The sequence below is a fragment of the Jaculus jaculus genome, chromosome 9 (genome assembly GCF_020740685.1).
Source record: "Jaculus jaculus isolate mJacJac1 chromosome 9, mJacJac1.mat.Y.cur, whole genome shotgun sequence".
Lineage (NCBI taxonomy): Eukaryota > Metazoa > Chordata > Mammalia > Rodentia > Dipodidae > Jaculus > Jaculus jaculus.
This window is the reverse complement of record NC_059110.1, coordinates 122,231,442-122,251,117: the sequence shown is the minus strand read 5'-3', so window position 1 is coordinate 122,251,117 and position 19,676 is coordinate 122,231,442. Positions and strand designations below refer to the sequence as shown.

Sequence of the window (19,676 nt, the reverse complement as noted above, 5' to 3'; positions counted from 1 at the left end):
TACACAACCCCAAGTCCATTTGCTTTATTTAAAATGAACAAGTTTCATCCAAGAGAAAGTTAAAAAACGAATGCCAGCCCCATGGCAGAGCCACAGGCATTCTGCAGCACAGCCCCCAGCCGTGCGGAACCCAAGAGTGCTCAGTGTTCTGACGACTACAGGAGTCCGGTACTCAAGGTGCAACCTGGTTCTTCTGTGACTGTCACCATGGAAACAGCAGGCCAGAGAGAGCAGTTCCTGTAGGGGGGATTCCTGGAGGCTTGGTGGTTCATGGATTTGTGCTAACAATGAGACAAAGTTGAGAGCCACTATGAAGAGGCCCCACTTTCATGCTGGAAACCACCATTGACGTAAGATTTTGAAAACCCATGGGGTGGGGAAGAGTTAGGGGTTCATCAGACTCCACGGAACCCATCTGCACACACAGTGAAGTGACTCTGACAGAATGCTATACCTTCTAAGGAAACGACAGCAGTATCTTCACACACGGACCTTTTAGACAGAACTCTACTACGCTACTTTCTCCTACTCCACCCCGTGCTCCTGTCTGAAGCTGGAAGCTCAAAGCCTCTGTAAGGCACTGGAATCTATGTTGAGTCAGTGCCTTTGGTCACTCTGGTGGACGCGCGCGCTAGTCACGTACGCTCTGGTACTCATGTTGGACTGACGATCAGCCTGCATCCTGTGAGGACAGCACTTCATTTCTGGCTATGAAAATCCACACTTGAGTTTCCCTGCCTGACCAGCTGTCCTTGTGATCCACTGCCCATTAAGCTCCATGAAGTCGGGAGCCTAGGCCTGTCTCTGAAGGCACTAACTTGTGCTAAATCCTTTTTAAAAATTATTTGAGAGAGACCGCAAGCGAGGGGGGGGGGGCAGGGTTTGGAGTGGAAAGCGAAAGGGCATGCCAGGGCCTCTAGCACTGCAAAACGAACTCCAGATGTATGTGCCAGCTTGTGTATCATCTGGCTGTATGTGGGTACTAAGGAATCAAACCTGGGTCCTATGGCTTTGCTGGTAAGCACCATAACCGCTAAGCCATCTCTTTAGGCCAAAACTCTTCATTACTAAGTAGGCAAAAACCACCCTAGGACTAAGAATGAGTTCAGAGGCACCTGTGCAGCGCCGGGTTGCTATGGACTGATGGTGAACCAAGTTCTGCAAGACTGAGTCCTCTCTCCTGGGTCCTTCTCCTCAGCCCTGCATTCCTTTGCTCAGGCCCAGCTCCTTGGTTTAGTGAGACCAGCTGTCGACTTAGACAGTCATTCCAGGAAGCGGCCTACCGTCGCACCCTTCACTTTCCAAATGCGGACATCTTTCAAGCTCGTGCCAGGTGGGATGGAACAGGTGGTAGGTGCCCTGGACTCCACTTCCTGCCTCATCCTGGTCACCGGCTACCACTTAGTTCCTTTGTCACACAAACTCCCCTACCTTGTCGCTGCTCTGCCTCCATATAAAAATAAAAAAAAAAAACAACAACAAATTTCTGTTCAGTGACCCAAGCCCTACCATGGCCCCTGGTGGCATGCTTGTTTTATTTTTTAGTTTTTGAAGGTAGGGTCTCACACTAGCTCAGGCTGACCTGGAATTCACTATGTAGTCTCAGGGTGGCCGCAAACTCATGGCGATTCTAACACCTCTGCCTCTGGAGTGTTGGGGAATTAAAGGTGTGTATCACCATGCCTGGCCTGGCCAGTTATATCCTAATGACTTTTTTTTTTTTTTTGGAGGTAGGGTCTCACTGTAGCTTAGGCTGACCTGGAATTCACTATGTAGTCTCAGGGTGGCCTTGAACTCATGGTGATTCTCCTACTTCTGCCTCCCAAGTGCTGGGATTAAAGGCATGTGCCACCATGCCCAGCTTGCATCTGGTTTTAATTGGGTGCTGGGGATTGAACCTGGGCCAGCAGGCTTTACAAGGAGGGGGTCTTTATAATCAGTGAACCATCTCCCCAAGTCCCCCCCCCCTTTTTTTTTTCTTGAGATAGGTTCTCATGTATCTCCTAAGTATAATGTATCTCATGAACTCCTAAGCCTCCACTTCCCAAGTGCTGGAATTACAGGTATATACTGTTTGTGTTTCATGTTTTTGATGTCCAGACTGGTCTCTAACTCATTAGCTCAAGTGATCCACCCTTTACTTCCATCTCCCCAGGAGCCGAGACTACAGGAATGTACCACCACACTGGGCTTATTTGTTTTAAAACTTAAGTTGCGGGCTGGAGAGTCAGCATAGCAGGTAAGGTGCTTGCTTGCAAAGCCAAAGTACCCTGGTTCAATTCTCCAGTACTCACGTAAAGCCAGATGCATAAAGGGGTACATGCCTCTGGAGTTCATTTGTAGTCATTAGAAGCTTTGGTGTTCCCATTTTCTGTCTCTCTGCTTGCAAATAAAAAAAAAAAACAACAAACAAAAAACCCCCCTGCAGGTTGGGGATGAGAAGTTGGAAAGGACAAATGGGACATTCTAAAAGGTTACTGAAGATGGCAAGAAGTCTTTACAGAGCAGAATGTCATTTGAGTATAGAGATTTTACATTCAGAGTCTGACTTGTCCCACACCTCAAGACAACTAGGTCAGCAGCCCAGGGGCGCTGCTGTTGCAGGGGGGAGGGCTGGGGCAGCACGCAGCAGGGAGACGCAAGCGGCCTGAGAGGAAAGGAGAGCTTCCCCCTGTCCCTACCAGCCACAGAGTGGCGTTGGAGCTTCAGGATACGGAAACCTGAACTAAGAGAATGAAGGAGCAGCCCGCTCCAAGGCCACGCTGTGTCAGGCGATAATGTGCCGTTGGGCAGAGACCTGGAAGTTCCCTGGTCACCTGTCTTGGGGGTACTGAGAGTCAGTGTCATCCAGTTCCAATGCAGCCACAGATGTGCCCCAAGTAACAATGAATGATCCAGGATAAGATCTTAACGACCCCCTCTATTGATCTAAATTTTCTTGAATGTAGGGACAAATTAAGGCAAGCAGGTGAGTTTAGAGTGCAAAAGAGGGAGCCAGCTGGTCAGCTCCAAATCCCACTGATCTATCCATAAGAACCCATAGACCTTGAAATTGCAAGTCCCACCCCCCGGGTGTCCCCTGCGCATTACACAAGCCAAGGTGACATTTGGAGGGTTACAGCATGTGGTCGACTGGTCATCACATTACTTTTGGAGTGTGTTCCTTATTCATGGACGGGGTGTACAAACTGACCTAACAGAACCTGGCCTACTCATCACCCAAGTTCTGAGATAGAAACACCAGGAACCTTTCCTAAGACCCCAATGTGTCACCCGCTGTCCCCCAATATAGCACCCTGAGACTTCACAGCCTCTAACTATACAGAACAATGACTCTCTTCAGACAGTCCCAAGCAGTGGGTGAAGGTGCAGAGTACAGGGAGGGGTCAATGGCCAAGAACGCAGCTTTGAAGCAGGCAAGGCATGGTGCCATTCGGGAAGGCGGCGCCTGCTCCCCACACTTCTTCCACGATCGCTTCACAGGTCACAGCCACTCACCACTCCTGCTCTGCTTGTGTACAGCTGGCTCATTCAGCAGCAGCGAGGTGACCGGCACAAAAATGCTCAAAGGTCACTAACACCCGTGGCCTTGGGATTGATCACTGTAATTGTGCCTTCTTTCCCACCACCATGTTAACATCAGCATGGCGCCGACTGTGTCTAGTCTGAACGAGCAGTAAGACCAGCATCTGACTGAAGACAGGAGCTTGGGCCAGAGGAGGAAATCCACAGCCAAGGGAGACAAGAGAGGACAGGAGCAGGAGGTCCGAGCACTGAGCTGGGTGGCCACCAACAGCTTACTCAGGAACCACCTCGGGAATCTCTTTATTTGCTCAGGGATGAGACCGGCCTCCACAAGTGTCCCTAATCCTGCCAAGGAAAGCACAACTGCCTATAATCAGCTTGCGGACAGCAGAGCTGCACTCAAAGCTAGACTGCAATGCCAACACCAGAACCCCCACGGCCAGCTATGGGGATCCATTCCTGTAATTCCAGCACTCAGGAGCCTGCCTGGGCTATGCAGTCACTGGTTCAACTGTCCCTGGCCCAAATGGGCAATCCACAGACCTCTCTGTTACAAACTACAGTGCTTATCAAGACCAGATACAAGTACATGCAACATGAAGGCAAGCGGCCTCATGTAGGCATGGCCGTGGAAAGGACAAGCAGGGCACAGAAGTGAACACAACTGAATATGACACCTGACTTTCCCCAGAGTTCTAGCCGGTTAAGAGACGTCAGAGTCTATGGCCGTGCCACCCTGAACACACCTGAGCTCAGAAGCTAAGCAGGATCAAGCCTGGTTAGTACTTGGATGAGAGACCACCTGGGAATACTATGTATGCATGGTAGCCCTTTAACAAAAAAATAGGTTGGAGAGATGGCTTAGTGGTTAAGGTGCTTGGCCTGTGAAACCTAAGGACCCAAGTTTGATTCCTCAGTATCCACATAAGCCAGATACACAAGTGGGTACATGTATGGAGTTCATTTGTACTGGCTGGAGGCCCAGGCATACCCATTCGTTCTCTATCTTTCTCCCCAATAAATGAAATGTTTTTGGTTTTTAATCTTAAAAAAAAAAAAAGGCAGAAAAGATGAAAGCAATGTGGGTTCTGTAATTTCTTTAAGGAGATGCTCACTGACTGAGATAAAAGGAACATCCCCTGCAGCAGTCAGGTCTTCAGACCCTGACAGGCCTATGCAGTCTGGAACCTTCCTATCTCCTCACAACCTCTCAACACCTCCATCGGCACATGGGATTTAAGGACCCCAGGGACACGCAGAGTGAATGAACATTCTTTATGTGACCTGTCTGTCTGTCATACCATATACAAGGGGCAGGTGCCGGCAGACAGACTGTTTTTGGTTGTGAAGTGTAAACCGGTTTAAGACAAGTTTGGAGACAGGATTTTGGTTACTTTTTTTTTTTTCAAGATGCGGGGGGGTGGGGGGGGGTTCACTCTAGCCCCGGCCGGCCTGGAATTCACTGTGTAGTCTCAGGGTAGCCTCAAACTCACTGTGATTCTCCTACCTCTGCCTCCCAAGTGCTGGGATTAAAGGCATGTGCCACCACACCCAGCTTTGTAGACATGATTTTAAAAAATATATTTTATCTATTTAAGAGAAAGGTGGGGGGGGGAGAGTGAGAGAATGGGTATGCCAGGGCTTTCACCAACTGCAAATGAATCTTAGATGCATGCACCCTCTTGTGCATCTGGCTTACTTGGGTCCTGGAGAGTCGAACCAGGATCCTTAGGCTTTGCAGGCAAATGCCTTAACTGCTAAGCCATCTCTCCAGCATCCTGTAGACATGATTTTTAAAAATATATTTTATTTATTTGAGAGAAAGAAGCGGGGGAGGAGGGACAGAGAGAGAGAAGGAGGAAGACAGAATGGGTCCGCCAGGCCACCAACCACTGCAAATGAACTCCAGATGCATGTGCCCCCTTGTGCATCTGGCTTATGTGGGTCCTAGATAGTCAAACCAGGATCCTCTGGCTTTGCAGGCAAATACCTTAATCATGTTTGTGGTCTCTCTCCAGCTTTTTTTTTTTTTTTGAGGCAGGGTCTCACTCTAGGCTGACCTGGAACTCATTCTGTAGCCCCAGGTTGGCCTTGAACTCATTAATTCTTGTACCTAAGGCTCCTGACAGTTGGGATTGAAAAAACTGAGCTTTGTGCTGTGACCTGCCACAGCACCATCACTCCAGGCAGCAGGGCGGGAGGCCTTGCTCAGGCACCCCGGTGTCCAGCTGCCGCCTCATGAGGCTGCACTCCAGTGCGGCTGCTTCCCTGAGACCACAGGAGGAGTGCCAGACTGGTGTGCCTGGAAGAAAACTGCCCAAGATATAAAACAGACTCACTTTATTAAATAGATAAAGGGTGTCCTTGGCACCATCCACACACCCTGCCCTTAGGGTAAAACAAATCGCAGGAAGAGAAAAGCCTCTGTAGCAAACGCTCTGGGTTCCCATTCTTAGTGTCCTCACTCTGTAAGCCCTCCCGGGGCCTGGGCTCTGCCACACGGTCACCTGGAGGAGCTGCGCTCTTTGCTCACACAGTCATCCTGCGAGGTGGTGTCCCCGTTGCCCACCATACTGCATGTCCTTCTCTTCTTCCTCCTGTGTGCTGTGCCATCGCCTTCAGAACCAGACTCACACTGAACATAGGGAAAAACAAGGTTTCAACCTGGATGCAACCCCGTTTCCCCCACAGTATTGGAGACTGAACTTAGGGTACATGCACTACTGCTGAGCTGCTTCTAGACTAAGCCATCCTGCCTCAGCCTCCTGAATAACTGGGTGATAGGTGTGCACCTTCATGCCCAGCACAGTCTACTTCATGACACGGTCCACGGAGGCAGGACCAATGATCCCTTTCTCCCAGAACAAAGCAGCCACTGGAGACAGTTCCCAACACAGGTTAAGAGCTCATTGTCTAGGTGTTCATTTTTTCAAGTATACAGGTGTCCCTCAGAAGCCAACGGTCTCCTACTGTTCTCTCATGGAAGGGTTCTATGTTTGAAATCAAAACTCCACTATAGGGGCTGGAGAGATGGCTTAGCAGTTAAGCGCTTGCCTGAGAAGCCTAAGGACTCTGGTTCGAAGCTCGATTCCCCAGGACCCACGTTAGCCAGATGCACAAGGGGTGCACGTGTCTGGAGTTCATTTGCAGTGGCTGGAGGCCCTGGCGCACCCATTCTATCTCTCTCCCTATCTGCCTCTTCCTCTCTCCGTCACTCTCAAGTAAATAAATACAATAAAATAAAAAAACTCCACTATAAAGGGTAGAGATGTCTTAGCAGTTAATATGTTTGCCTGTGAAGCCTAAGGACCCAGGTTTGATTCCCAGCACTCATGTAAACCAGATACATAACGTGGCACATGTGTCTGGAGTTCGTATGCAGGATTGGAGATCCTGGCATGCCAATTCTCTCTCTCGCTCTACTATAATATTTCAAGCCGGGCGTGGTGGTACACGCCTTTAATCCCAGCACTCGGGAGGCAGAGGTAGGAGGATCACCTTAAGTTCAAGGCCACCCTGAGACTACAGAGTTAATTGCAGGTCAGCCTGGACCAGAATGAGACCCTACCTCAAAAAACCAAAAAAAAAAAAAAAAAAAAAAAATCAGTTAACATTTTGAAATTATGCTGTGGAATGCCACTCCACCAACAGAGCTGGAGATATAGCACTGAGTCTCCCCCTCCCAGAGAAGATGCAAGCAGACTATGATGTTAACAGCCAGCTGTTCCACCTGCTAAGGGCACAGGACCCACTCACCCTGAATTACTGTAGTTATTTAAAGCAGGTCACACAGGGCTTATGGTCAGAGCAGTATGGCACCTCTTGGCAGCTATGCAACTGTGGCCACTTATCTCACGAGCCTCCAAACACCTGCAACCCCACTGCTCACCCATGTGCAAAGCTGTCAAATGGGATCATGTCTCCAGTGGGTGGAACAGTGGTACTTGATGCCACTGGAGAAGATGACTTGACATTTCCATCCTGCTTCCTGTGAAGTGATGTGGCTGGGGACGGTGACCTGGGCCTCACCTCTGAGTCTGAGTCTGACGAGCTGGAGCTGGAGGAGCTGGAGGAGTCACTGGAGCTGTCGGAGGCAATTCCTGTGGACTCCTGGAGGTCCACGGAGTCGGCCAGGGCTGCCAGCTCAGGGTGCTCCTGCTTCAAGATCCTGAGAAGCAAGAGGCTGGTTCTCAGTGAGGGGACAGCTAATAACACGCACTAAGAGGACACAGACTCAAAGTGGAGGCCTGTGTCACTTACGAACACCTGCAAATGCCTAGAACAGCAGAGTGGCTCCAGGAGACACACCCAGGCTGGGAACAAATGTGCCCAGGCTGCCCACAGTTTTCTGAAGGACGACTACATATTGTATCTGTACACGATTCACCACCACCACTAGAGCAAGCCAGCCCCACCGTCCCCAGGCGAGTCCTGAGTTCTCCCTTGGGAAGCAGCTCCTTTTCTAACTTTTCTCCCTGAATCTTTCTTGGCTGATTTAAGAAACAACAAAAAAAACCTTTCCTTCTCATAGTACGGGCATTAGGGAAGGGAGAGGAGGGTTTAGCTTCTACTGGAAAGTGTAGAAACAATTAGGCTTGTAAGAAATAAGGTGTCACACAGGAGTCTGTCCCCCTCACTTGGAAGAGAAAATGTACTGACTCTCAGGGCAGCAGCCCTCCCCAGCAGCAACCTAACCTAATGTCCACTGTGACCAGCGACAAAGGACCTGCTGTGTGCTGAGGCCTTGGGGTGATGTTACCGCAGCACACAGTGGCCTACAGGGCAGTCAGTGGACCTCATGTGCCCGAGAGTCCAAGGGGAACAGAAGCCACCACCCTTGCTGGCCTCTCAGCAGGGAGGCAGACACTGCCCGAGCCAGAATCCCTCTCTTACCCCGAGAGCTGGTCCCTCCAGGTCAGGGTTGGGACACAGTGGCACGGGGTGGCTGGGGGTGACTTGCACTGCCGCTGCCCGTGCTGTATCTGTTCTGTGGATAAACAGAGGAGCTAAGTCTCCAGGGCAGTTGCCTCACTCACAAGAACTGAAGGTAGCAAGTTCAAATGAATAGTGCTTCCAAGTTTAAAAAAAAAAAAAAAAAGACTAAAATAAAACTGAAACAAAAGGGGTTTTCTTACTAGCTCTAGTTCTCAAAAACAACACAAAAAAGAGAGAGGAGAAAGAGACAGATAAAAAGAAAGAAAACAAAAATGAGAAATGATTCGAATTGTGACCATGGTTTGCCTGAGCAGATGTGACCAGACATGCAGAGTCTCACCCTGCTACCTGGAGGCTGGCGAACTTCCTGACAACTAACCCTGACCTTTGGCCCTCTCTCCGCTACAGGGTTGAGAAGCCTAGCTCCCCATGCCTGACTCCAGCATGGTACCGCATTGGAGGACTCGTCCCACGCCTGTGGGGTAGGAACTGGAATTAAGCAAAAGTAAGAGGAAAAAAGTCTCTCACCTGTACCACTTCCTTGATAACTTTGGCCTCCCTCTTACCGTCTTGTGCCAAACCACAGGGAAGTTGGTACTGCTGGCAAAATTCTGGGTGATGGCAATGGTAGTGTCGAGATTGAGGACAACATGCCACCAGCCTCCTGAAATCCAATAAATGAATAATTCAACAGGGTTCGGTCCCATCCAAGATTACCATGTGACAGGGGTTCCTGTATGTGAGGGACAGCTCAGACACAAGACAGAGAACACTGCTCTGGAACCAGGGATGGTAAATGACCTGTGTAGATAAGTGTGACTGACATGCAGCTGTGCCCATCCCCTCTTGTACTGTCTGGCTTGCTTCCCTGCTAAGAGCCAGAGCTGAGCAACTAAGACCACCTGGCTCAAGTCCTAAACATTTCACTTATGGCCCTTTCAGGAAAAGTCTGTTGACCCTGGTAACTCAAAGCTGTGTCCAAAACTGATAAGGACCTACACCTTAAATACCCTCACTTCTTCAAGTTTATCCATCAGAGTATAGCTGTCTGGCTGTGATTTGCAAACTCAACCCAACCTATGAGACAGGCAAAACCTGGTACACTTCCCAGCACTGAAGACAGACACATAAGAAATGTGGAAGACAGGGCTGAAGAGATGGCTTAGCAGTTAAGGCGCTTGCCTGCAAAGCCAAAGGACCAAGGTTCGATTCCCCACGACCCGTGTAAACCAGATGCACAAAAGGTGACACGTGTTTAGAGTTCGTTTGCAGTGGCTGGAGGCCCTGGCGAGCCCATTCTCTCTCTGCCTCTTCTCTCTCTCAAATAAAACATTTTGATAAATATGGAAGATAGCTCTCCTTACACCTAAGAGTCAACATTTACTATCAGCTCATTGGGTCTGTGAGTGTACCAGGTAGGCACAAATTACCTTTTAGGTCTCATTTTGAGTCTACTCAAAAATGGCAAGAAAATCTGTTCAGTTATAGAATATCCTCAGGACTGGGGATGTAGCTCAGTGATGAACCCTTGTCTAGCATGGGCCAGGCCCTGGGTTCCATGCTCAGCACTGGGGACAGAAGACAGTATGAACTTTCTTCCAGCTCAGCTATACCTGGTACAAAGACAGTCTCTCCTGGTTTTTGTAAGATTTCTAGGGCTTTAAATTCAGATGGCCAGGTTGGAAGCTGTGTCCGAGGATAAATAACATTAAACCAGGTAATTGCTTCATCTTGCTGGTTCCCTCCTTCTTCTCGGGTCACCTTGATGAGTTCTCGGGGAGTGCTTGTGGGGAACAGGCACCAGCGCTTGTGGCCCTGAACTAAGGCATTCCAGGCACTGGTTCCCAGAGGGTCAATGTGAATCCCAGTTCCAGACCGTGGTGGCCCCATCACAAACCACCTACAGGATAGAAATACCAAGATGTGAAAGGGTCACTCAACACATATTACACAAGTTCAGGAAGTTTCTATCATATGACTCCTTACACATTGTTAATTTTTTAATATTTATTTTTTGAGAGTGAGCGAGAGAGAATATGAGCATACCAGGGCCTCTAACCATTGCAGTGAACAAACTCCAGGAGCATGTGCCACCCTTGTGCATCTGGCTTTATGTGGGCATTGGGAAATTATTGAACCAGAGTCCTTAGGCTTTGTAGGCACGTGCAAACTGAGCCATCTTTCTTTCTTTCTTTCTTTTTTTCAAGATAGGGTCTTATTCTAGCCCAGGCTGACCTGGGATTCACTATGTAGTCTCAGGGTGGCCTCGAACTCATGGTGATCCTCCTACCTCTGTCTCCTGACGGCTGGGATTAAAGGCACATGGCACCAAGCCCAGCTATCTTTTTTTTTTTTTTTTAGGCAGGGTCTCATTCTAACCCAGGTTGACCTCAAACTGAATGCAATCTTCCTATCTCAGGCTCCCAAGTGCTGGGATTAAAGGCATGTGCCACCATGTCTGGCTCACTGTTATCTTTAATACAGAGACTGTACAAATTCTGACATGTAAAAACACTGAGTGAATTAAGTAAATTGTAGATGGGACTGATGTCTTAACAAAATAAAAAAAAGGAAGCTGGTTCGAGGCCATCGTGAGACTACATAGTAAATTTCAGGTCAGCCTGAGCTAGAGTGAGACTCTACCTCGAAAGAGCAAAATAAGAGAAAAATCAGTAATTACTGCTTAAAATTTTTTTTTTTTAAGAGGTGGTTTCAAAGCTGGGCATGGTAATGTACACCAAGTGTGTAATTCCACACTTGGGAGGTAAAAGCAGATCAGAAGTTCAAGGTCATTCTCAGCTGCATAACTCTATCTTGAAAAAAGAAAACCAAAAGGTTTCACAGTAGCTAGGCTGGTTTCAAACTCAATCTCCTTTCTGGGATTACAGAAACATGCTACTGTTAATTTTTTTTTTTTAAGTCCATCAGTGGCTCAACTCTAATTGTACGTTTAAATCTCTAGGGGGTGGACCCCAGACCAATTAAATCACAGCTTCCAAAAATAGGTTTGTAAATGAGTTACTGAGTGGACAAGGGAACCCCAGAAGCTCAGAAGACTGAATTATAATAGCTAATGCTGTCATTGAGATTTTTTATTTTGTTTTGTTTTTCGAGGAAAGGTTTCACTCTAGCCCAGGCTGACCTAGAATTTACTATATAGTCTCAGGGTGGCCTCGAACTCCCGAGTGCTGGGATTAAAGGCGTACGCCACCACGCCTGGCTATGTCATTGAGACTTTAAATACTTAGTGGAATACTTTACCTATAGGGAGGCCTGCGCTTTTCCCCTGCGTACTGGAAAAGATCATCTGTGAAAAACTTGGGCACCTTGTAATCTTCCAGAAGTTTTCTCCTTTTGGGGTGTTCACCATAGCTGCTGTCAAAGATGTAGAGGGGGCTGTCATCGCGAGTGCTCTCCATGTACTCGATGTAGTATTTCATCTTCATCTTCACCGAGTAGCCATCATTATCCTCACCACACTTGAACTTCTGGTTTCGGTATTTCCTTTTTAGGCGCTCCAGAGTCCATTTCTCCTGCGCAGACCAGCCTTCTTGGGCATTCAGCAGAACCACGGGCTTGTAAGGTCTTTCATAGCGTTCCACAAATTCTTCCACCGATAACTTTAAAGCATCGGCCCTTTCCACGTTATCCTGGGGGAAAAAAAAAAAAGACCTGCACAGTTAAAACAGTAACAAGACGTGTGGCAACTGTCCGTAGGGACAATTAGCCATGACACATATTTGCAATGAACCAGACTCTGGCTCTTCCTGAAGGAGGGGTGCCCACGTGCAATTGAGCACGTCGCACCCACAGCCACCGCGAGCAGCTCAAAGGGGGGGGGGTTCTTTCTCATCTGCCACTGACGAGAGCCTTGACACCCGGACCCCAGGGCCACGCCTCCTCAAAGGGGTCGGGGCAAGGGGCCCTATGGGTGCGGGCAGCGCAGGTGGGACCCCCCCTCCCCACCCCGCGGCCTGAGCACGCCCACGCCCGCGCCCCGCTCACCGCCACGGCCGCCGGGCTCAGCGGGAAGCTCTCGTAGTAGTTATGCCTGGTCCAATCCAGCGAGTCCTTGAGCTCGGGCCGTGCACTGCGCTTGGCCTCGCGGATCCGCTTCTTGCTCTTGTGGTTCATCCTGCGGCGCAGGTGTGGGTGTGGGTGTGTGGGGGGCGGTGATCACCGACCGACAGACCGACCGACCGACGACCTCGGCGCAGCTCGCTTCCGGCCGCCGACGCGCCCTCTCCGGCCCGTGCGCTGACGGCTTGCGGGAACGCTACCCAGACGCCCTTCGCTCTCAAGTCGCCTTCCAGAAAATTCACTCCTCCACCACCTCTCGAGCTTCAGGGTTGGGCGAGCCACGGCCGTCCTCTCCGCCCTACCGTGTGACGCGGTCAGTCATTGGCCTCGGAGACGGCGGGGGCCCGCCTTCAAGCACGCCGGCGGGACGCCATGTTGGGAAGGTCGAGGCTGCTGACGTCCGCGCGGCTGCGGGCGGGGGGAGGGGCGCGCGCCCCACTTCCGGCTGCACGTCGCCTCCCCGGCCGTCCGCTTCCGGCCGGGCCCTGTGCCGCCAGCTGCTCTCTGCGCTTGCTCGGGTGAGCGACCAGCTGGCTCGGCCCGCCTCGCCTTGCGGGCGCTACGTAAAGTCGCCGAAGGGGGCTCTCCGCTGCTCCACGCCCCGTGGCGGCGTGGCGGGAATCACGTGGCACGCCCCGCAGCCTGGCAGCCTCGCGCCTGCCGCCGCCGCCCCGGGCCCGCGCGCGGCCCGACCCTGCCGCGGTAGACCCCGGCGGGCTGGTGGCCGGCGCTCAGCGCTTCCGGTTCTGGGGGGAGCCGGGCTCGGGAGCCGACGGGGTCGTGCTCGAGGTCCGCGTGCCGCAGGTGCGTGCGGAGGCGCCGAGGCTCGCGGAGGGAATGGGATCCCGGGCTTCTCCTTGAGTTAGTACGGAGCCCTTGGCCGAGTACCTGTCCCTCCCGGTAGGCGTGGGTGGAGCCAGATGCTCACAAAGCCCTGGGAATTTGAATCCAGGGCCTTGTGCATGTTAGGCAAGCACAAGCTACATCTCCAGCTTTTTTTTTTTTTTTTTTTACTCGCTCTTCTTTCCCCTCCACATTTTGCTCGACTTTTCTCCCCTCTCTCCCACTACCCGCTTCTTTTTTCTCCTCTCCCCTCCTTTTTTTCCTTTTCACTTTCCCACTCCTCTTCCTCCTCTCCCCCCTTTTTAAAAAACTTTTCAGGTAGGCTTTCCTGTAGCTGAAGATGACTTTGAATTCCTGATTCTCCTGTTTCCTCTTCCCAATTGCTGGTGACATGCCCCACCACACCAATTTTTATGTCTTTTATCCTTTTTTGGCCCTGGGGATGGAGCTTGGGTCTCACACCTGCTAGGCAAAATTTGTGTCAGTGACTTACATACTCATTCCCACTTTTTTTTTTTTTTTTTTTTTTTTAGCAAGCCCAACAGACTGGCCTTTTAGAAAGATTTTATTTTTATTATATTTTTTAATTTATTTGAGAGCAACATACAGAGAAAGTGGCAGAAAGAGAATGGGCACGCCAGGGCCTCCAGCCACTGCAAACTAGCTCCAGATGTGTGCGCCCCCTTGTGCATCTGGCTAACGTGGGTCCTGGGGAATCGAGCCTTGAACCGGGGTCCTCAGGCTTGACAGGCAAGCGCTTAACAGCTAAGCCATCTCTCCAGCCCCAAAGATTTTATTTTTATTTGAGATAGAAAGAATGGGCACGCCAGGGACTCTAGCCACTGCAAACAAACTGCAGATGCATGTGGCACCCTGTGCATCTGTCTTCTGTGGGGCTTGGAGAATCGAACCTGGGTACTTAGGCTTTGCAGGCATTCACCTTGACCGCTAATCCATCTCTGCAGCCATTTTTTGGTTTTTCAAGGTTTCACTTTAGTTCAGGCTGACCTGGAAATCACTATGTGGTCTCAGGGTGGCCTCAAACTCGATACAATCCTCCTACCTCTGCCTCCTGAGTGCTGGGATTAAAGGCGTGCACCAAAACACCCGGCTTCACTCCCCTTTTTGTTGGCATACCAGGGCCTTCAGCCACTGCAATTGAACGCCAGAGGTGTGCACCCTCTTGTGCACATGTGCAACCTTGTGCATTTGGGTCACTGTGTGTCTGGCTTATGTGGGACCCAGAGAATAGAATGTGAGTCTTTAGGCTGTGCAGGCAAGTGCCTTATTTGCTAAGTCATCTCTCTAGCCCTGCCACTGTTTTTAAAACTGGCTTCTTCCACTTCAGATTTTACTTCCTTTTTTTTTTTCCTTTTTCCACTTGTATGTTAAATTTTAGGAATGAAGATTCCAATCCTCCACACCGTAATAAAGTTTCCTGCATTGGCGCTGGGTTCGCTAAACTCAGTTACCCTAGTAGATAGTACTATTTCCTGTGTGCTTGGGTTTTCGGAGCACTTTTGGCTGTGTTGTAGGTTGCAGCTGCAGCAGAGGCGCAACTCTGGGTAGCCAGCTGCCACCTGCCTGAGTCCTCACACTTCTAGAGGGTGAGGGCCAGGGTTCTTGACTATGCTACAAAAAAATTTGAGTACAGTGGCTCAGAGGTTAAAGGTGCTTGCTTGCAAAGTCTGTTGGCCCAGCTTTAATTCCCCAGTATACACACAAAGCCAGATGCACAAGGTGGTGCTTGCATCTGAAATTCATTTGCAGTGGTAAGAGGGCCTGGCATGTCCATTCACCTCCCCCAAATAAATGGGAAAACATTTTTTTCGAGGTAGGCTGACCTGGAATTCATTAAAAAATTTTTTTTTTAATGGCTGAAAATATGACTTAGTGGTTAAGGCACTAGCCTGCAAAGCCTAAGAATGCTTGTTTGAATCTCCAGGGCCCATGTATAGCCAGATGCAAAAGTGACAGAAGCGTGCAATGTCATCGTATGTGCGTGCAAAGGGGAACACGCATCTGAAGTTCATTCAGAGCAGCTGAAAGGCCCTAGCATACACATTCTCTCTCTGCCTCTTTCTCCCCTCTCTTAAAAATTAAATAAAAAATTTGTTTAGAAAATATTTTAGAAAACGTGATGGGCATGCCAGGACCTTTTGCCACTGAAAACGAGCTCTAGACCCAGGCACCATTTTGTGTATCTTGCTTTATGTGGGTACTGGCTAACTGAATTCAGTGATTCTCCTACCTCTCTTCTCAAGGTGTGCCACCGCACCCCACACCCAGCTGGCAGTTGCAGTTTATTGAGATTGATATTTGCTGGGTGTGGTGCTCTCCTTTAATCGCAGCACTTGGGAAGCAGAAGCAGGAAGATCACTATTAATTTGGGGCCAGCCTAAGACTACATAGTGAATTCCAGGTTAGACCCCCCCACACCTGGAAAAACAAAAACAACAAAAAAAGATGACATTTAAGCATGGGTGTTTACAGATGCACTTAGAGATAGTATACCTGCAAGGTGTGAGCGTGTAAAATGCCTTACTTAACAGCTATATGGTTTAGGTGGCTTCTAAAGTTAAGTTGTTAAAGGGCTTCTATGAGATTTTTTTTTTCATAAATGAGGTCTAGGATGTTTCCTTGAACAGTTTTACAGACTGATAAAGCCATAGGTCACAAGGCTTGAAGAAATCCCTAACTGTACTAGGCCACAAGATATAATCTTGTGAGATTCTCAGAAAAGCATCAGGTTAGAACACTTTGGCTACAAGCAAGGATGTGTACTCTGAGAGCTATGCCCAGTAAGAATGGTTCCTGACTCACTAAATGCTTGTGGAAACTGGACAAGGCTCTATCTAATATCCCAACACTCAGGAGGCTCAGGCAGGATTGAGGCTGGGCTAGGCTAGGTAGCAAGACCCACAAGATGAACAAAACCATTGTGGTTTATGTCCTCTCAAGTTGTGATCTGGAGAGAGAAATCATTTTTGTAGTAGATGGCAGGGCCTGACATGGTTGTATAAATACTAGTACTACAGTTCCAAGAGGTGTTGAACATTCTTTTCAGGTCCTGCATCTTCAATATGGAATGTATGCCTGGCCCTGTGCTGTGGTGCTGGCCCAGTACCTGTGGTTTCACCGGAACTGTCTTCCAGAAAAGGCTGTCTTGGAGGTACAGGTCCCTACAAATTCCATAGTGTGTGTCATGCGCACAGCTGTCTTTTCACCTGTGTTAGGCTTTTAGAGGGTTTTCAAATTGGGTGGTTTAGCTACTTCCAAGTTAAGTATCCCAGGCTGTCCACAGTAGCTGTGTACCTGAGGATGACCTTGAACTTCTTTAGTTGTGCCTCCAATCCCCAAGTGCTGTAATTATAGGCATCATGTAAAACAGGGCATTCAGCCCAAGACTGCATTTGAAACTAGCACTCTATCAGCCCTACAGCTCAGCCTTGTCTTCACTTTTATTTTCTGAGGTAGGGTCTCAGGGTGGCCTTGAACTCACGGTGATCCTCCTACTTCTACCTCCTGAGTGCTGGGACAATGGTGTGTACCCTAACACCAATACCTGGCTCTTTTTTCAAGTGGAGAGAATACGAGGGAATGGGTGCAGGTGCCACTTTGTGCAACAAAGTACCTTAACCACTGTGCAGTCCACCTGTCCAGCACCCCTTTTTCACTTTTCTTGACAACTTCCATAATAGACCATAATTTCCTACCCTACCTTTTTACCCTTTTACTTCTTTTTGGCGGGAGGGTGGGGGGACTGAAGTAGGGTCTCTCTCTAGCTCAAGCTGACCCGGAATTCACTATGTAGTCTCAGGTTGGCCTCGAACTCTAGGCAGTCCTCTTGCCTCTGCTCCTGGGATTAAAGGCGTGTACCATCATGCCCAGCACCCCCCCCCCACTCTTTTATTTGAGAAAGAGAAGATGGACATTCCAGGGCCTCCAGCTACTGCAAATGAACTCCACCTTGTGCATCTGGTTTATGTGGACCCTGGGGAATTGAACCTGGGTCTTTAGGCTTTCCAGGCAAGTGCTACCACTAAGCCATCCCTCCAGCTCCTCCCCTTTAACTTACAATATTCTCTGAAGAGGCATACAAAGAATTAGAAAAAAATAAAAATAAAGGCATGCAGCCAGGCTTGGTCACACATGCCCTTAATCCTAGCACAGGTATTAGGATCACCATGAATTCGAGGCCACCTTGAAACTACATAGTGAATTCCAGGTCAGCCTGGCCTAGAGTGAAACAGTGCCTCAAAAACAAAAACTCCAGACATACGCTCCACCCTTGTGTATGTGGGACCTAGGGAATCAAACCCAGGTCCTTTGGCTTTGTAGGCAAGCACCTAAACCACTGAGCAACCCCATCTTTTTGCACCTTAAGAAAAAAATACTGCAGCAGGACATGGTAGTGTATGACTTCAATCTCAGCACTTGGGAGACAGAGGTAGGATCACAAGTTTGAGACTACATAGTATGTTCCAGGTCAGCCTGGACTAGAGTGAAACCCTATCTAGAAAAACTTACAGAACTCCAGATGCATGCCCCATTTTGTGCATCTAGCTTCACATGGATACTGCCTGAGTGGAACCTATGCCAGTGAGGCTTTCAATCAAGCCCCTTTATTTTTGGACTAAGCTCTCTAGCCCAAGCTGACCTATAGTAGCAACCTTCCTACCTCTGCCTCACCAAGTGCTGGGATTAAAGGTATGCCACCACCTTTATCCTAAACTAAGCCCTCTCCAGCTTCCTGAATCTTACCAGTGCCCCAGACTGGTTCAAACTCCGGTCACCTCAGCTTTTTATGGTCACTTATGGGCAAAATTTTCATCAGTCAGGTATGATTTGTAGAAATTGCATACCTCAAAATGGGAAATTGAAAGCTTGTATTCTGATGTTTATACTGGGGCAGGAGGTGCTTTTCTGCTTGAGGCAGAAAATAAAGGGAAAAATCCATTGCAATAGGTGATGTTTTAGCTACAGGAAGAAATGTGACCACCACAGCTGGCTATGTAAATCACCTGTCCTGGTGCTGTTAAACAGTAGAAAGCCTCTAAAACTGCTTGCCTGGGCACTGTAAACTCATGTTAGCATGAAGGCAATGCCCCTAGATAAGCATGGAAGGTATTAATTTTTGCCATCAACTCAAAGCCTACATACACTGCTTACAGCACTTGAGGTCCGTTTTTGGAATGCACTTGTCAATGCATAAATTCCGTGTTATTTATAAATGCCATTTTTTGCATCTTTTTAGATTGGAGCTGGAGTGAGCCTTCCAGGGATTTTGGCTGCTAAATGTGGTGCCAAAGTAATACTGTCAGACAGTGCAGAGCTGCCTCACTGCCTGGAGATGTGTCGGCAAAGCTGCCAACTGAACAACTTGCCACAAGTGCAGGTTGTAGGACTGACATGGGGCCATATCTCTCAGGACCTTCTATCCTTACCACCACAAGACATCATCCTTGCATCTGATGTCTTCTTTGAACCCGAAGGTAAACTCATGTTCCCTAAGCTTAGCTAGATGTTGTGGAAGTCTCTTAACAAGTGCTTTCTCCCCAGACTTTGAAGACATTTTAGTCACAGTCTACTTTTTGATGCAGAAGAATCCCAAGGTTCAGTTATGGTCTACATACCAGGTTAGAAGGTGAGTAGATAATCTGGGCTCACTACCTTTCAGTACAACTTGAGAACAAAACTAAAATACATCAAGGAAAACAAAAGACGTAAGTCTCAAAACAATTTATTTTTTTTTTAAGCGCTGACTGGTCACTGGAAGCTTTGCTCTACAAGTGGGACATGAAATGTATCCACATTCCTCTGGAAACTTTTGAAGCAGACAAGGAAGATCTAGCAGAGTCTTCCCTTCCCGGAAGACATACTGTTGAAATGCTGATCATCTTTGCAAAGGGCAGTCTCTGAAATATACCTACAGGCTGTTCCGGCTCAGTGTCAATACTGAAAGAGCAACCGGATACTAGGACCACTTCAGCTCATGCAAATTAGGTGGCTTTGAAGATGGTCAAATCTGCTGGCTTTAAGGTTGTGAGGTCACCTGGTCAATGTTCATGTACAACATAAAAATTAAAACACTTCTTAAAGGACTTGGCTTGTTCTTAATCATCAAAATGAGTTCGACTATAGTAGTTACTCAAAATGATGCCATACAGCATTTTAAGAGCTCAACTGGCATTACCCTTTCTTTCTAGTGTAAGCAGTGGACCATTTTACCTTTAAGACAGTGACATTTCAAGGTTACTTGCATAGGTATTTTAAATAAACCGAGGGAGAAA

General features: G+C 48.7%; 2 protein-coding genes across 9 annotated transcripts; one reads left to right on the top strand and one right to left on the bottom strand.

Moving 5' to 3' along the window:
* On the bottom strand, positions 1–12,890 carry Jmjd6 (jumonji domain containing 6, arginine demethylase and lysine hydroxylase). Of its 7 annotated transcripts, none has more exons than XM_045158255.1 (7): positions 12,466–12,881; positions 11,722–12,110; positions 10,074–10,360; positions 8,989–9,124; positions 7,555–7,693; positions 6,033–6,160; positions 1–281 (listed from the first exon to the last, which is right to left on the bottom strand). In XM_045158255.1, the coding sequence occupies exons 1-7, from the start codon at positions 12,592–12,594 to the stop codon at positions 269–271; spliced, it is 1,221 nt and encodes a 406-aa protein (XP_045014190.1). In that variant the 5' UTR covers positions 12,595–12,881; the 3' UTR covers positions 1–268. The 7 variants fall into 7 exon arrangements, 6 of the variants coding, with proteins under 6 accessions (XP_045014190.1, XP_004655274.1, XP_045014189.1 ...); XM_004655217.2 differs by lacking the exon at positions 1–281 and adding an exon at positions 2,380–3,870 and having other exon boundaries at positions 12,466–12,882; XM_045158254.1 differs by lacking the exon at positions 1–281 and adding an exon at positions 2,380–3,864 and having other exon boundaries at positions 12,466–12,882.
* Positions 12,891–13,039: 149 nt separating this feature from the next.
* On the top strand, positions 13,040–19,487 carry Mettl23 (methyltransferase like 23). 2 transcript variants are annotated; one of them, XM_045158021.1, is made up of 5 exons: positions 13,040–13,058; positions 16,451–16,555; positions 18,641–18,878; positions 18,946–19,030; positions 19,143–19,487. In XM_045158021.1, the coding sequence occupies exons 2-5, from the start codon at positions 16,472–16,474 to the stop codon at positions 19,303–19,305; spliced, it is 570 nt and encodes a 189-aa protein (XP_045013956.1). In that variant the 5' UTR covers positions 13,040–13,058; positions 16,451–16,471; the 3' UTR covers positions 19,306–19,487. The 2 variants fall into 2 exon arrangements, with proteins under 2 accessions (XP_045013956.1, XP_045013957.1); XM_045158022.1 differs by lacking the exon at positions 13,040–13,058 and adding an exon at positions 13,261–13,344.
* The last annotated feature ends 189 nt before the right edge of the window (positions 19,488–19,676 follow it).

Bases quoted from the DNA above. Each gene is read 5' to 3' on its own strand.
- Mettl23 (XM_045158021.1), top strand. From the start codon at position 16,472: ATGTATGCCTGGCCCTGTGCTGTGGTGCTGGCCCAGTACCTGTGGTTT. The intron at 16,556-18,640 runs GTACAGGTCCCT...GCATCTTTTTAG, and splicing joins CAGAAAAGGCTGTCTTGGAG to ATTGGAGCTGGAGTGAGCCT. The intron at 18,879-18,945 runs GTAAACTCATGT...CTTTCTCCCCAG, and splicing joins TGTCTTCTTTGAACCCGAAG to ACTTTGAAGACATTTTAGTC.
- Jmjd6 (XM_045158253.1), bottom strand. From the start codon at position 12,594: ATGAACCACAAGAGCAAGAAGCGGATCCGCGAGGCCAAGCGCAGTGCA. The intron at 10,361-11,721 runs GTAAAGTATTCC...TCTATCCTGTAG, and splicing joins AAGCGCAGGCCTCCCTATAG to GTGGTTTGTGATGGGGCCAC. The intron at 5,839-6,032 runs GTGACCGTGTGG...TATCTTGGGCAG, and splicing joins AAAGAGCGCAGCTCCTCCAG to TTTTCTTCCAGGCACACCAG.